This window comes from Amphiura filiformis, chromosome 4 (genome assembly GCF_039555335.1).
Source record: "Amphiura filiformis chromosome 4, Afil_fr2py, whole genome shotgun sequence".
NCBI classification, from domain to species: domain Eukaryota; kingdom Metazoa; phylum Echinodermata; class Ophiuroidea; order Amphilepidida; family Amphiuridae; genus Amphiura; species Amphiura filiformis.
Genome location: NC_092631.1, coordinates 76,985,333 through 77,000,938, shown reverse-complemented (window position 1 = coordinate 77,000,938; position 15,606 = coordinate 76,985,333). Strand labels below are relative to the sequence as shown.

General features: G+C 34.3%; 1 protein-coding gene across 2 annotated transcripts in view; it reads right to left on the bottom strand.

Moving 5' to 3' along the window:
• Positions 1-15,606, bottom strand: part of LOC140151435 (myosin-I heavy chain-like) — a 124,244-nt gene that overhangs the window by 28,991 nt on the left and 79,647 nt on the right. For both annotated transcript variants that reach the window (XM_072173776.1, XM_072173777.1), the window contains one exon: positions 6,382-6,638. In XM_072173776.1, coding sequence (XP_072029877.1) covers positions 6,382-6,638 — 257 coding nt within the window. The remainder of the gene's footprint in view (positions 1-6,381; positions 6,639-15,606) is intronic.

Here is a 15,606-nt window from a genome sequence, read left to right as displayed (position 1 = left end):
GTATTTAATTAACTATTTAGGTCTATTTGTGCAAAAGAATAAGCCTACAAGATGGTTTTCGACTTTGTTTTGTCGTGACTTTCTCATGGTGCAGCACGGGCACATTAATATATTTTCTTTATCCATGCATAGACAACTGCTTATCATAGTATTCTAATTGACATTGACACTTGACTGTTTTAATGATGTACCGGTATTGATCAATGATTTTCTGAAATTAGTGGGTTGCTAGTCCTATTCATTTAAATTAATAATTGATAAATACCAAAAAATGATGTTTGACCATTTTACTGATGTCCTATTAACTCCAAATTCAAAACCGGGTTGTTTGTTTTTTCGCAATTTAGCCAGTTGCCAAATTGAATAAATTAATAAATTTAGGACTTACTTTTTTAGGGATTTTGCCAACTCAAATTTTGAGAAAACATAGTTGGCATCCTTAAACTATTGTTTTAATGGAGGCTACTACTAGTACTATAGGTAAGCTCTGTGAATAAGTGACTTGTGATTAAAAAGCAAGCTCTTGGAAACCTTAAATTTCTCTGTCAGGCAGTAGGAGCTCTGTCCAATTTTTTCAGAAAAGCTTTATTTTAAAGAGCTCTATCTCTTGATACAGTTCATATGTACGTAGGGGGCTCAGTTTTCAAGTTATGAACCTTTGAAGTTGACACTTTTACATTCAACATGTTCAAGCTTTTCATAACATGCATTTATTTAATAAAGGAAGCAAAAACACGTTTGTGGTCAAGTTATTTCCAAAATTGACCAAGGCAACAGCTTCTTACTTATTTTATGGTTAAAAGCACCTGTTTCTTAGTGTTGTTTAGGGGTAATAATTGCATCAATTGTATAGGGGTAGAGAAAAGACAACTACTTGTTTAGGGTAGCAAATCACGCTACTTATACTTATTTAGGGGTGCAAATTTCAGTCTCAGCAATACTTGTTTAGGGTGCTTTTTTTTTTTTTTTTGACGCGCCTGATACCCCCCTTCACCATTACAGTGGCACCCCCGGGGATGACTTACAACAAATTACTTTCTCTACCTTTGATTAAACTGTGATAACACCAGATTGACATCTTCCCCCATCCTTGTGTAATGAAAGCAGGGATGAGCACAAACCAGTGATAGATAAATTTAACTCAGACATTAATACCACTCGGAGTGCATGTAATTTTACAAGATGGCTTCCAACCGTTGAATAGAGTTACAAAACAAAGTCTCCCACTATGAAAGCATTTTTATCTGTTTGCCAAAATGTTCATTGGAAATTACTTGTTCATATAAATGTACTCCCAAAAAAGCTGTAGTGGGGTACAAATAAAAATGCACCTCCCAAATTGCAATCTGAATAAAAAGGCCAAATTCACAAAACTGGGTGGTTTTGTTTTTTTGTTAAAATGTTAAAATCTGCCATTTTTTTAAAGGAAAATTCACAAAAGGTCCACTTTTTAGTCCCTCCTGACCCCTTCAAAAAAAAAAAAAAAAAAATCCTGACTACAGGCCTGCATTGTTCTACCAAATATCACTTAAACAAATTATAATTAAAATTACTTTAAAATGGCTGCCATTTAATATTTATCTGGAATAATCGTAGTTTTACACACCATTGATGACATCATGTGTTTTGACCTGTAATAAATTACAGGTCAAAGGTTATCTTTGCTAGTTGAAAGATCGTTCCAGTTGCATTAATATTTGTTATATTGTATATATGTTATATCAGGGTTCTGTCAGTGAGTAGATTGGTGAAGAATAAGGCATTATCAATTAAAAATGTTTGTTTGTGTGTAAATCAATGGTGTGGATTTAACGTAGGTTTACCAAAACTATAGAATAACCTGCTCAGGGTGCCTAACCCTAACCCTAACATAACCCTAACCCTAAGCCTAACCCTGTGTGTTGGGAGGTGAGATGGGTATTCTATAGCTATGCCATTTATCCTAACAGATAATAGGACAGAGCACTAGCTGACAAAACTGATTTCTTTTACAATACCATTTTCAGGTGACAGTGGAATATTATATAGGGATTGATGTGTTATGGGGTTATCTTGGTGTAAGCAGCCACCACAACACCTTCCACTCCAAACATCACACCTATCCACAGGTTGAGTGACATCCAAGAAACATCTTGATTTCCCATAGCATCATACTATCCAGGTCCCAAAAAGGTCAGAAATTCTCTGAAATCTAAACCAGTGAACACCTTAGTTGGTTATATGGATCCATTACCTATTGTCAAATGACAGGTAACTTGCTCATCATCACCATGAAAATATCATCACATAATGAAGACATCAATCCTATTTATCTTACCCCAATCCAAGCATTGATACCTAAATCCAATACGGATTAGGTTTGTTGCCTTTCCTAATCCATCTATATATTTTCATGGGCATTGCCCTAATACATCACAGTCTACAAGGACTACTATTACGCACCCAAGGGGAAGTGGATTTTTCGCAAAACAAACTGAACCAATGTTTGTCACATCGCAGACCCTAAAGGCTCTATGGTCATATAGGACTTGGATCTCTGTTTCAACGTTTAATAACCATAGGCCTACTGCACACAGGTGTTTGTAGCACTACTTTTGTGCTATTTCGCCAATATAGATACTATCCAGAGAGGTCGCATCAGCCCCAACTTTTGGTATAAAACTGGGAAATTGGAAATACCCACCTGACTGAGACAAAATTTCAAAATTCTTTTTAAATTTTTGAAAAATTGTGTTAATTTGACCAAAAATGGATCCAATATTGAGTCCACTTACAGATTCTCAGAAGCACACTCCTCACCCCTTAGTGATGATGAATACCATTAAAATATTCAAAAGAATTAATCAATGACCTAATGACAATTTATTACTTTCTATGGTAATTGAGAAATATCTTCAGGAATTGAGAATTGTCTGGATGCATGGACGATGACACTGTTGAATAAACATCTATTGAGGGTTAATTGCCAGAAAAAATGGATTGTGGTTGAATTATGGTAATCCTGATTAAAGGAAAGAGAATCGATGTGATATAAGTCACAGAAACATTTTGACAGTTGTTTGTACTGATCTGACAAATATAGCATGATGTTGTAATCAATTAAAAATTATGCAACAGTTAACTTGTAGAGTCTGCAAATATAATGAAAATACTGGTTGTTAACCCTAACAAGGAACATGCTTTTTTGCTATCGGACGGAAGGCAGAAAAGGAATGAAAAAGGAGAGAAGATGAAGAAAGATTTCACTTGGCACCCCCGGTAATTGACCCTGGGACCCCTCAGGTGCCACGCACACGATCACCGACCTCATGCCACAGGGGAGTCGCTTGCCCGGCCAGCGACTTGGTGCCCATAAATGACTTAGGGTGATTGCGCAATGACATCACGTGGGATGCATGCATGCACAGTGGTTTTCCTTGTAATATTTTTACGTGTTAGGGTTATCCCTAACCCTAGAAGGGCTTTTTGGCAACTGGCAGGGAAAGAAGGAGGAGTAAAGAGAGAAAACAAACAAAGAAGTTGTTTGCTCTGGGTAGGATTTGAGCCCGAGACCCCTCGCATATCATGCAGTAGGCCGCCGACACTTAGCCACGGGTCTTACGCTGGCCGGGCCAGCCAGCAAATTCATGCCCATATATCGCTTGTATTGCGATTGCATCATCACATCCTGTGGGATGCATGCACGTGCAGCGAAGTTGTGTGCTCAGGTTTGTTTTAAACACCTTGTAAGCCAAAATCTGTTTTTGTAACTTTTTCACTTCGTATGTCAACTGCCTTAAAATATAACTTCTGTCAAGATTATGTAAGTCACACATGAAAGCATCATAATTATCTTATACAGTGATTCCCTGCCCTAATCCTGTTGAAATCTGATATCCAGTTTAGTCATTTTAACCCATATTTGATATTTAAGACTGTGAAGACAGAAAATACAAGCACAAAATAATATAATAAAATTACTATCTTTGCAAAGAGAATATGCCACTAATTCACTTATTGTCCTTCACAAGAGTTAATTTGGCTTAATTGGACAGACAGATAATTGGCTCCAGTAATCAGTGAAATGAGTTTTTATTTGTATTGATTTAGTTCCTGTTTACCTGAATACAAGAATGGCCTTGTTTGACCAATAAATACTATTGTATTATTTACTGGTACCAAGGAAGAGCAATTATCATGGTTGGTGGTCAATCCTTGTTGGTTCTTCAGCAGAAAGAAATATTTTACATAAGTCTTCAGTATATGTTAATGTCTTCAATTGATCATATTTTTAAGCTTGACTAGTGTTGTATGTATACCCAGGAGACTTTTTCAACTTTCCTGGTATACCCAAACCACCGCTGTTTTACTGGTTCTAAAATTATCAATATTTTATTATTATTAAAATGCAAAACTTGTTGGCAATACAATTACCATGGTTACACCATGAATACATGCCTTCCGAATAAACATCATGATGGGTGTATTTGAGAGAATCTGTCATGGCAATTAAATAACAAATTAGTGAAAAATAAGTGTCCCAAATTTGAACTGTCTCCACAAAACACACTTTAAAAAAATGTATTAATTAATTATTTAGAATCATTCAATCACTGAGTACATTATTTCCGCTATATCATGCATGCATGAGAAAGAATTTAAAAATCCAAATCCTAGAAATGTAAAAAAAAGTCAAAATAAAAAGAATTCAAACCAAATACCACAGACAAGTTGAAATTAAGGGATCTGGAATGAGCGTTTTGAGCGTTTCGACAGTATTTTTTGTGGGACATGAGAGCACATCAGACATATCAAATTGCATTATGAATACGAAGAATGTCTTTCTGATATCAAATAATTTTCATTTTTGAAATTCACGATATAATACAAATTTTGATATATAACAGTCCTCGAAGTAAATTTTATAAATCTAATGATATATTCTTAAAGTGTATGTCGCTGGGAGGAAAAACCGACGATCAATTGAAAATTTTGACCTTTCATATTGAAGATATGGATTTTTTCCCCAAAAGACCTAATTTTTTTTTTGTGTTTTGGGGAAAAAAATCCATATCTTCAATATGAAAGGTCAAAATTTTCAATTGATCGTCGGCTTTTCATCCCACCTACATACACTTTAAGTACATATTATCAGATTTATAAAGTTTACTTCAAGTACTGTTAAATATAAAAAATATTTTAATCATTTGCCATAAAATGTGTATTACATTGCGAATGTCAAAAAATCAAAATTATTTGATATTAGAAGGACATTCTTCGTATTGAGAATGCAATTCGATATGTATGATGTGCTCTAATGTCCCACAATAAATACTGTCCAAAGGTTCATACCCCACCCCTTAAATAAAACATGAAAAACTTACAAAAATTCTTGCTTGAAAGTTGAACTTGAAAATTGTTTGATTTACCGAAATCTACAGTAGATAGCATTTATTCTGCACAGTTGCATTAATAATGCCCATGTAATATACTAATTTGTATATGAACCACAACATAAGTTGAACAATGTTCTTCTTGCCAAGGGGTCACAGTCTGGGCAGGCGAACAGGTGAATGTCAATATAACATTCAATACTCTGATATTATGGACTGGTCCTCAAATCTCTTCTGACATCATTCTGACCAATGCATAGGTTCACCACCATTCCATCCATCACAATCATGGCCCAAGTTCAAAATGAGTGTTCTACTATTGTTATACCCAGGTGTGTTCTGTATAGCAATTTGTCTTCATGACATTGAGCCATAATTATATCCAACACGTTTTGTTTAACATTTTAATAAAATCTACTGATTTAAGAATTGGGGATTTTTGTGAGAGTCAAAATGATGGATAAGTAATGTAATTCTTTATAATCAGATTTTGTTTAGCATATGACTGTACTGACTTGAACCTGGAGCAACAAGTCTTTCAGCCAAAATGGTCTCATACTAATGGCACAGTTCATTAACCTCAATTCAATAATCATATCTAACAATGTGACCTCAAGTTGTGGAGCATGAGTTACCCATCACATTCAAAGGTCATATTGGAGAACTGTGTCCAGACAATGAGCATTATTTAGATTCTATGGCATAGAATTTACAACTTTTTTGAGCTCTACAGAGAGGTTTTATCATTGATAATAGAGGTAGTCATTGTGACGTCAACGCCGCCATATTGTGGCTACGGAGTGCCTTGTTGTTAAGATCACCGCGTTGACGCTTGACTGAAGAGGTGTGTCACGCGCTGCTACTTCCGCGTAATCGGGAGCGTAATGTCTAATGCACGACATGCAGAACGGCAGTACCCAAGATTGCAGATACCGCGGAAAAGGCTGACGGCCTCTATAGGGCACAAATTAATGATTGATCAAAAAAAGTTCTTCATAATTATACTTACTTGACACTCTCCCCTTTGCCATCTGTGATGCAGTACTTTCAGCACAGCTTCCTCAGTCAAAGGCCCAGACATATGTACAAGATCTTCTAGCTCAGTGTAAGGATCCCTCGTCCCTGTTCCTGCTGATGATGAGGGCAGGAAATAGGGAGAAAGTTGTGAGTTTGTACCACAGGAGCATCCGCTGCTGCTTGAGTTGTGATGGGAGGGGATGGAGGAGGTGGATTCTCTGATCATGGGGTCCATGTACCCTTGGTCTGCTGAAAGAAACAAGAAAATGATATAAAATTGGTTTAGAATATCAATTAAAAACATAACTGACACACATTTTTTTGGTCAGGGTGATGTCACATTAATGGACAAGCACTAAAACAAGTGTGCGTTGCGCAGTCCTGTTACACGCCCCCCCCCCCTTCGACCCGCCCTTTGACCAACCTGGTTGGTTGCTGCATATTGTGCTATTAAGTGGATGTGCGAGTGTTACAAGCAGGATTGTAGAAGTGAATGAAATGTGTTTACACCTATTCTACAGTTTTAATTTTGACATAATCATTAAGTAGTTAGAATTTAACAAATTTACATCAATTTATATTTAAAAAAATCAAAACAAAGGAGCAAAACTAGTATTATACGCAGTAACGAAACAGTATAACAGATACTTTTTGTTAATTTGATCACTTTTTGCCCCAAACTGACAACAAATTCCCATAAGTGAACTGCCATCAAGGTTTAACACCTTTCTGTTTTCCCTCAGGCTACACTTTCTAAATCCATTGATGCCCTAAAGAAAAGAACAGACTGAACAAACACAGGCAACATTAATAGTAAATGACCTGGAAACACCAAATCGCTATGGTCAACTGACTTGCAAACAAAGGCTGCCTCTTGCATTATTTTCAGGCATATTTTGGTCTGAAAATACATAACACAAGTTCAGAAAAAAATATATATCTTCTCAATATGAGATATTTGCAAATATAAAAAATACTAAGAAAATATGTGCCACTTTTGATAATATTTTCACCAATTTACCTTGGAATTATAAGGTAGGTGCCAATTTAAAGGCAGTGTTTGGGGCACATTTATCGGTGACCCTATCTATGCAAATTTGAAACTGGTGTTTACCACATTTTGCATCTAAACTCTTCATAACATGCCTAATCTCTTACAGTGACATCACTCTTCATCTACTTTTAGGAAAACCATTGAACTTTTTAGCATAGGGCAGCTTTTTAATACCAGATTTTAAACTCTCTGGGTAATTCCTTTCACTTGAGGCACTTGCAACAAAAAGGTTCAGAAAGCCAAACTCAGTTGAGCAGCATCAATTTGTAAATTAAGCGTAAGAAGTTTGAATACTTGTACAAAACACCAGAGGATGCAGCAATTGTTTCTTTGTTATCAATTGTATTTTGAAGTGGATTTGTAGTTGAAAATGTCAAAAATAAGTTTAAATTTTAGTCACATTATCAAAATTACTTTGTCATTTAGCGTGTTTCATATTTGAGGTTTATATTATCGTATTAAAACACCTCCGCATTCAAACACACACACAAATGTTAGCACCCCAACCTTGGACACCAACAGTAGGCATCCCATGCACCCTCTCTACAAAAACACCCCTGCAAACACACAAACAAACATATAAAACCCCAACCCAGGACCCCAAAAAACACCCACCCTGTACACAAACATACACACAAAATCACAATATAACTCCTTTGTGGAATTATCAAAACTCACCAAAACAGTAACTCACTAAAATCCTACATTCACCCATCCTATCTGAGATATTGCTCAACTGAAATAACCTCACATCCAACAAATATGAAATATGCCCAATGGCATTTTACAAATCTGTTGATGTAGGGTTTAAATACTACAAAATTAGGCATTTTTTTCCATAAAAATACAACTCTATAAACAAAGCTTGCGGGCATCTATACATTTGCCTAGATATTTGTTAATCTATTTCAATTGTGCTCAATAGAGGGGATTTATTCGTAATTTAATGCTTCAATCTGTCATGGCTTTGATTGAAATTTGTCATTTTTTGGAGGGAAGTGGGGATTTTGAAAGAATTGGGAGAATATAGTACATCTGAGTCAATTGATGGTGGTGATGATGTGAAATAATGATAGAATGGAACAGTGCTGCCATCAAGATCTAATCATAATTTACATTCACTTTGTTGGTGTCCATCATTATTATCCGGGTCATCATAATCATGGTCATCATCATTATCATCAGTGTTGTCCTCATCATCGTTGACACTGTCATCATCATCATCATCATCATCAACATCATCGACCATCATATTAAAATTAAAATCATCGTCATCACACAATATTTTTTGATTTTGAGAAATATGTCAAATATTATAATTTGACCAATAAAACATAGTCATTAATATCTAAATAATCTAAATATTATTAAAAACAAAAATTACAATTGCCATCTTGAAGATGCAGCCATATTCATTCTAAAGAGTGCAAAGCCCTCATGGCCAATGAACTTTTCCAAATAATTTTCAAACATCTTGTTTTCATCCAATACATAAACATCCAATATTCTCGATTTTGGTCAGACTCCAGTCTTCTGGTCTGACAGTCAAATAAAAATATTACGCCTGACACATGTCAGTTGTTCATTTGTGTAATGATGGTGGACAGTAAATAGTTCTCACCAGATATGTCTCATCTAATTACATCTCTCTGCTGGACTATAGAGTGAGAAACCAGGCAAAGTGAACCAACACTCACAGCTACTCACCTGGATAAAGGTTATGTAAATGTCTTTGTCTTTTTTCATCAGATGAAATGGCAAGAACCATCTGCGACAATTATCTCAACAAAAATTAGTATCATTTTGCACCAATGGCCTGAATAGACTCCGTAGAATAGTAGGTTGGGTGGGGAGAGGAAGAGTCCTTTGCCAATCAGGATCCCAAATTGAATGAAGATTCAACAGGTCTATGTAGAGACCTTCCTGATTTCATTCCTACCCCATAGATTTATATAATGGTGTTCTAAGAGACTATTCTTATCCATTGACATGGTGTCCTAGCAGAAGTCTTATCCCCTTTCTCCTGGCCCTGCTCAGTGTTGCCTCCTTCCCATGAGTTTCCTATATTATGGAAGTCACAGGTCTTGTCTTTCTTCCAACAATATAATATGCAAAATGGAACAAGTCCCTAAATAGTCTAAATGAGTATTGGAACAAGACAGGTTTTTTCTGACTATCTTTGTAGTATCTTGTTTGAATGAGCTCTTTGAGCAGAAGCTTACAGGAGACGACACTGCAGTTTTCCCCAGGAGTTTTCCTTCCAAAACCTGTTACCTAACTTTTTATATTAATCTGGTACAATATTGCTTCTTGTTCTCCTCAAAATATTTGAATTTTATAGAAAATATTTGACTCATTCCATGATGACAGTTTCCCACAAAACAAAGAACTATGATAAATAAAGAAAACTAAGCAATAAGATAGGTAAACAGAAATCCATCTTGCTTTTACAACCATTCTTTTCCATTAAACACTCAGAATTCGGTATTTTCTTCTATTTATTTGAGAAATCAAAAATAAATTTCCTACGGCCACATTGCATGTGTTATCATTAGCACTATCGTGTCCCTGATGTTATCTATGTTTTGAGGGCATGTGCGGCAAACGGTCGAGAGCGCAGATAAGAACCGGTGCCGATATCCTGGGGAGAAGGGACGTAAGGTTGTCAGCTTTAATACCTGGTATAAAAGCATCACGTCTCATTTATAAGTGTGGAACTTGTCAAATCTTGCAGGCGAAAATTTGGAGCGACTTTTACAATGCAAGTTGGACCACAAAGGCGGGAGGGGATACTAGATGTATTGTATTTGGGGATATTTTCTCTATAAATTTATAGGGTCTGATTTCAATCTTTTTTAATGACCCAAAGTTGCACTTGTGAACTTCAAAGTCTGAAATAAAGTTCAATACAAAGGACTGATGAGCTACTGAAATTTTTGTCCTTTCATTTTTATCAAATCTTTTAGAAGATGTTAGTGTCATTTTGAAATAACTGATTGAAAATTGACTTAGGGTGGATTGTACCAGCCAGCAAATCAAATTTGCATGCTACTAAATAATTCATTATAACAGCATCTCTGAATTAATTATTCACCTTTTTATCAATTTATTTTGATGAATTTTAACACTAGAGGTGGTATTGGTGATTAATGCTTAGATTCTAATTATTTCATTTAAAATTCAGATAGCAATATACTTACTGGAAGGCATATGACCTGCAATTATTTCATATAGTCTCGCTTGTGTCAATGTACTTTTTTTCAAATCAACATTTATGCAATATGATATACAATGTGTAAATATATATTCATAGTTATTTCTACAATTCTGCCGGTATGGAGTCATGTTACACGTAGTGCATGAAAAACATAATAATTATATTGCAGACAATATTTGCTTCCAACATAGACCCTGCAAAAAAAGGTCTATGCTTCCAACATATTTTGCAGACAGTAAGTAGTTCAATATTGAGATTATAAAATATTTTCGTCATTTCGGTTTGATGAATGTTTGTTCCATTTGCAGACTGAAGAGTTTAATGTAAATAATTTCCACAGATATATCATATAATATAGATTATGTTTCAATGGTGACTAAGATCATTGGTTTTGAATCAAATACTAGAGAAATCAAAAAACAAAAACACAAATAAACCGAAAACAATCAAATTCTAGCTGTAAAATGGTAATACGTGACCACCCACCACAACTGGTTCGTAATGTCAGCAAAGCTAGTTGTTGGTCCATTAAGCCTATCAAAAAACAATCCATAACAAAGAAAGTTTCCCAACCAATTCACTGATATTTTACTAAGCTTATTTTGAGGAGGATTTGCCTGGCCAATATTTCAAAAAGTGAAAATGCCGAGCCCATTTGTGGTGGATGGTCACATATAAATTCTAATGTTGGTTAGCTATGTGCAGGTGAGACTAATCTATCACATGATACAGCCAATTAAATTTGAAACCAAAATGTATCAAAATCCTTTAAAGTTATCATGATTGTGACTTTTTTGCCAAAGTACACACTTTGTGACTATGCATATAGAACAACTGTTGGTTTGGTACATAGTAGTCACAGCATGTCTGAGAAATGCATCTAAATTATGTGTGTTCCTGGTTTTGTTTTATCTGTTAAAAAATCTGATAACATTCCATTTCATTGAATGAAAGAAGGCCAAACGATATGTACTTTTGTCACAGCTTAAAGTGTCTGTGAAGCATGAATCTGATGTTGTATAGGACCAATGAATGCGAGTAACAACAAGTGCATCAAGTGTAACATGTTACCATGACATGTTTGAATGATTAGACATATTTTAAAAAGCAAACAAACTTTATACCATTTTAATGCATTGTAGCATATTTGCATAATTTGCAACGATGGACAAAGTGACAAACTCAAGTGCATAATGATTGCCCTTTTCCCATCCAGTTTGCCCCCAAAACATTTTATTCAGCTTTTTGAAGGCCTGAAGATGTGTATGCTCAATACCCAGGCTGAGTGTTTCACTGTCAACTTCTATTAGTAACACAATTGTTTCATTATTACGAGTCTCATCCTACATGTCAAAGTTCCACTCACACACATCACATTTTGCAAACTTAAGTCCTGATACACTATGTACTTGGGTATGGTGTATAATGCTACTATTATAGTATCACTATCTTCCAAAGGGCACTTAGTTTCTTGCATTCTATGTGTGAATCATTCATTATCATTGGTCCGTTCAATATGCAGTTAACACTTTGACAGCTACCATGGATTTGATTTTTTCTCAGAATTTAACACATTTTCCTTATTTCTTGTCTAAACTAACAAGAGTAATTACCAAGTATTACCTTTGAGTGAACTATTTTAGGATATTTTTGAAAAAAAAATAATGAGACATTTGCTCATACTTTTTAAAAATTAAAAAAAAAATGTTGCTTGGCACATGAAGCTTGACATCATATTTGTATGCAAAGAGTTACTCGGACATAATATCATCAGGGCGTCACTTAACCAGGATTTTATTTCATCTGAATATTTATGAGACTTTTGTCTACCACAAGTACAGTGTCAAAATATTTGGCAGCATTTGGTAGTTGCAATAATTTAGGTTTATTTTACACATGTAACCTGATGCTAAGCTTATTCCATTTTTGTGACCTGCCATTCTTTCTCAGTGTAATATATAGAGTGTTTTGCAGGTCTGATAATCACAAGCATTTTGACAAAAAAATGTAACATTGTCAACTTGTTGGAATAATAACTATAAATATTTTCAGGTCAATTTTATTTGTTTGATTGTTAGCTTTTTGTAATGGTGTATGAATAAACCAACCCTTGGGTGGGAGTGTCTAATGTGATTTCTAAAATTGCTATCTACTGAAGATATGAAAAATAATGCTGCCTTTGTGATGCAACTATACTGTTTCAAAATTGAAAATCATCTGTAGCTAAAATCTGTCTTTTTCTGTCATAAAATTATTGTTTATATTTCTTCATCAACATCAGCATTGACCTATTTCACCATTATCATTCAAGAAATTATTTTCATCAATATGTAGACTACTAGTATTATAGATAACATAGAAATGACGTACAGTATCATGTTGTAGTTGTTAATAATTATGTCAAGAAGAAAGACAAGTTTTTGTGTTTTAATTTATGTTGTCTTAGTTAGATCTATACACCAGACATGTATCACCTGCCCATACAACCTGTAGGCTACATTATGACATACCAAACCCATGCTTTGAGGAAACCGAACACAACATACAAGGACAAACAGGGTAGGTCAACAAATCTGTGATATCAGAAAAGTGTTTGACAACTTAAAGACATGCAGGATTTTAATTAAAATCATTAAAATTGAATTGTTGCAATTTGGTCCAGCACTCCAAACACAGAGCTGCAACATCCAAGCAAACACAAAATGTTTTAAACAGGTTATATGTTGGGTTTGGTTTTGGTAAAATGCTTTAAAAACATTAAATGTTGGGTTCTATAAAGGTCATGAAAATGTTTTAAGAACATGTTGTATGAAAACACACTACACTGTTTCAACAGTGTTTTTGAAATGTTGTCAAACTGTTATTGTGAAATGTTTTTTGCAAATATTTTGTCAATAATTAAATAACATTATGTTAGAATATTTGCAGTATGTTATCAAAAAAATGTTTTTGAATGTATTAAATGAAAACATTTTATACCCTTTACCATGTTTACATTGTATACCCTTTAGACCCCGACATTTTACATTCTTGCAACCTTTTCTAACCTGCTGCTGAAGATGTCTAAAACAATTTTTTTTTGCTGGGATAGGATAGGGCTTAAACATGGACAATTGATAGAGATTTTGTTAAGGAAATGCCTATCAACCCCCAAAGTTGACAAAAAAATTGTCAATTTCATTTTTCACAGACCTGTCATCTTGTGAAATCTACTTGCAATGTCTGTATTCTTAGATAACCAATAAGCAGAACGTAATGCTGAAACGCTCTGTCAGCTACTCCGATATATTTTGCAAACATTTTAATTTCACAGCATCACAACCAAAGTTCTGCAAAAAAACTACATGCATATTTTTTATAAATATTGTCACACCACATTAGAACATATTGCATTTACTTTCAGTACCTAAATCTCTCATAAACCAGTGCACTGACATGGTAACATAACAATATCATGAAAATCTTTGTTCGCCAAAATATAATAACTTTACACCCAAAATACCCGAAAGGCATGTGCTTTATCTCGCCATCTCAACCCTCAGTAGCACCCTGCTTCTTTGTCCGACAACTGCCCTGGCAAAGTCACACTCTGTTTACCTTCAGAAAAAATTGTCCCAAGCGTGTTACGATAGAACTGTATAGTATATAATAGAAAAATGAACCCAATCGAGGTGGGCAAAACAAGATTGAAATGTTTGCAAACACATATTAACAATACCAGTGCATAATACTAGGATATTGAATACCTTGATAGGCAGACAGGAAAATAATTCATATTTTTTGATATTTCCTGAAAGTTCCCATTCTGCGTAACTGCAACAGTGGCATATGAACCTTTGTGGACAATTTCTCCTGACTTATGAACAGCACTTTCCACTGAGTTTTGAAATATGCCTTTCACTAAAATGTCAATAAATAGTATTAATATGCATCTATTATTTAAATATTATAAGTATTTTAAAATAATTTTATGTTTCACTTTCAAATCTATAATCTAGCAATGTAAAACTATCAACTTAAAGTTGGACTTAAAGTACTAACAATTTTGTGATCCTTCATTCAGACACAATTTCTGCCAGAGTCAACCAAGAATATTGCATGCTCACTTTCAAGTATGAACTAAGCCTAATTTAATTTTCCTACCAATGACCAAAAGACACTTGCCAAAAATGTCCCGATAGCCCAAAATCCTCCACTAAAAACATTTTACCTTAAAATTTTATGAAAATAATATATAATATAAATCAGGAAAACAAAAGAATTTTAAAAACCAAATTCTGAGCCAATTTTTGACCAAAAACGACCTCTTACATCAGTGAGCGGCATTTCAAGTAAATGTCATTCAAAGGATAAGTTTTCTGTCAATTTTTAATGGATTGATAGAAATTGTATCACACTTTAATACATCGCTCAAATTAACAAAAGCAATATTATAGGAATGGTGATTTTAATCCGATGAAAGTAACACCAGTCTTTTTAATTGGTGCAAAAAGGTCAAAATTTGTGAAAAATTATGCTAAGCTGCCTGGCAGCTTTGATTACAGATTAGCCCTTTTGTCTAACATTTTATGAGAAAGAAAACTATGGAAAGAATAAAATTTTAATGCATTTTGACAGCCCATTTGAAATATGAGAAATTCTTGTTTCAGTTATGCTCATTACTGTACTTGAACACTTTACCATGTTCATACATTCTTTTTCTTAAATATTTTCTGTTTCTCTTCATTTCCATTTTTCTTCCTTTTCCACACCTTTCCATTCTCCTTCTTTCTTCTTTGTTTTGTTACCTTTTCTTTTACTTTTTTACTCTTTCTATTAAAAGCTTTCTTTCTGTAAGTTCTTTTCTCTTTTTTATATATAATTTCTGTCCCCTTTCGTTATTATTTCAATCCCTCTTCTTTCATCTTTTCACTTTCTTACAATTCTCTATTGAAAAAATAAATATG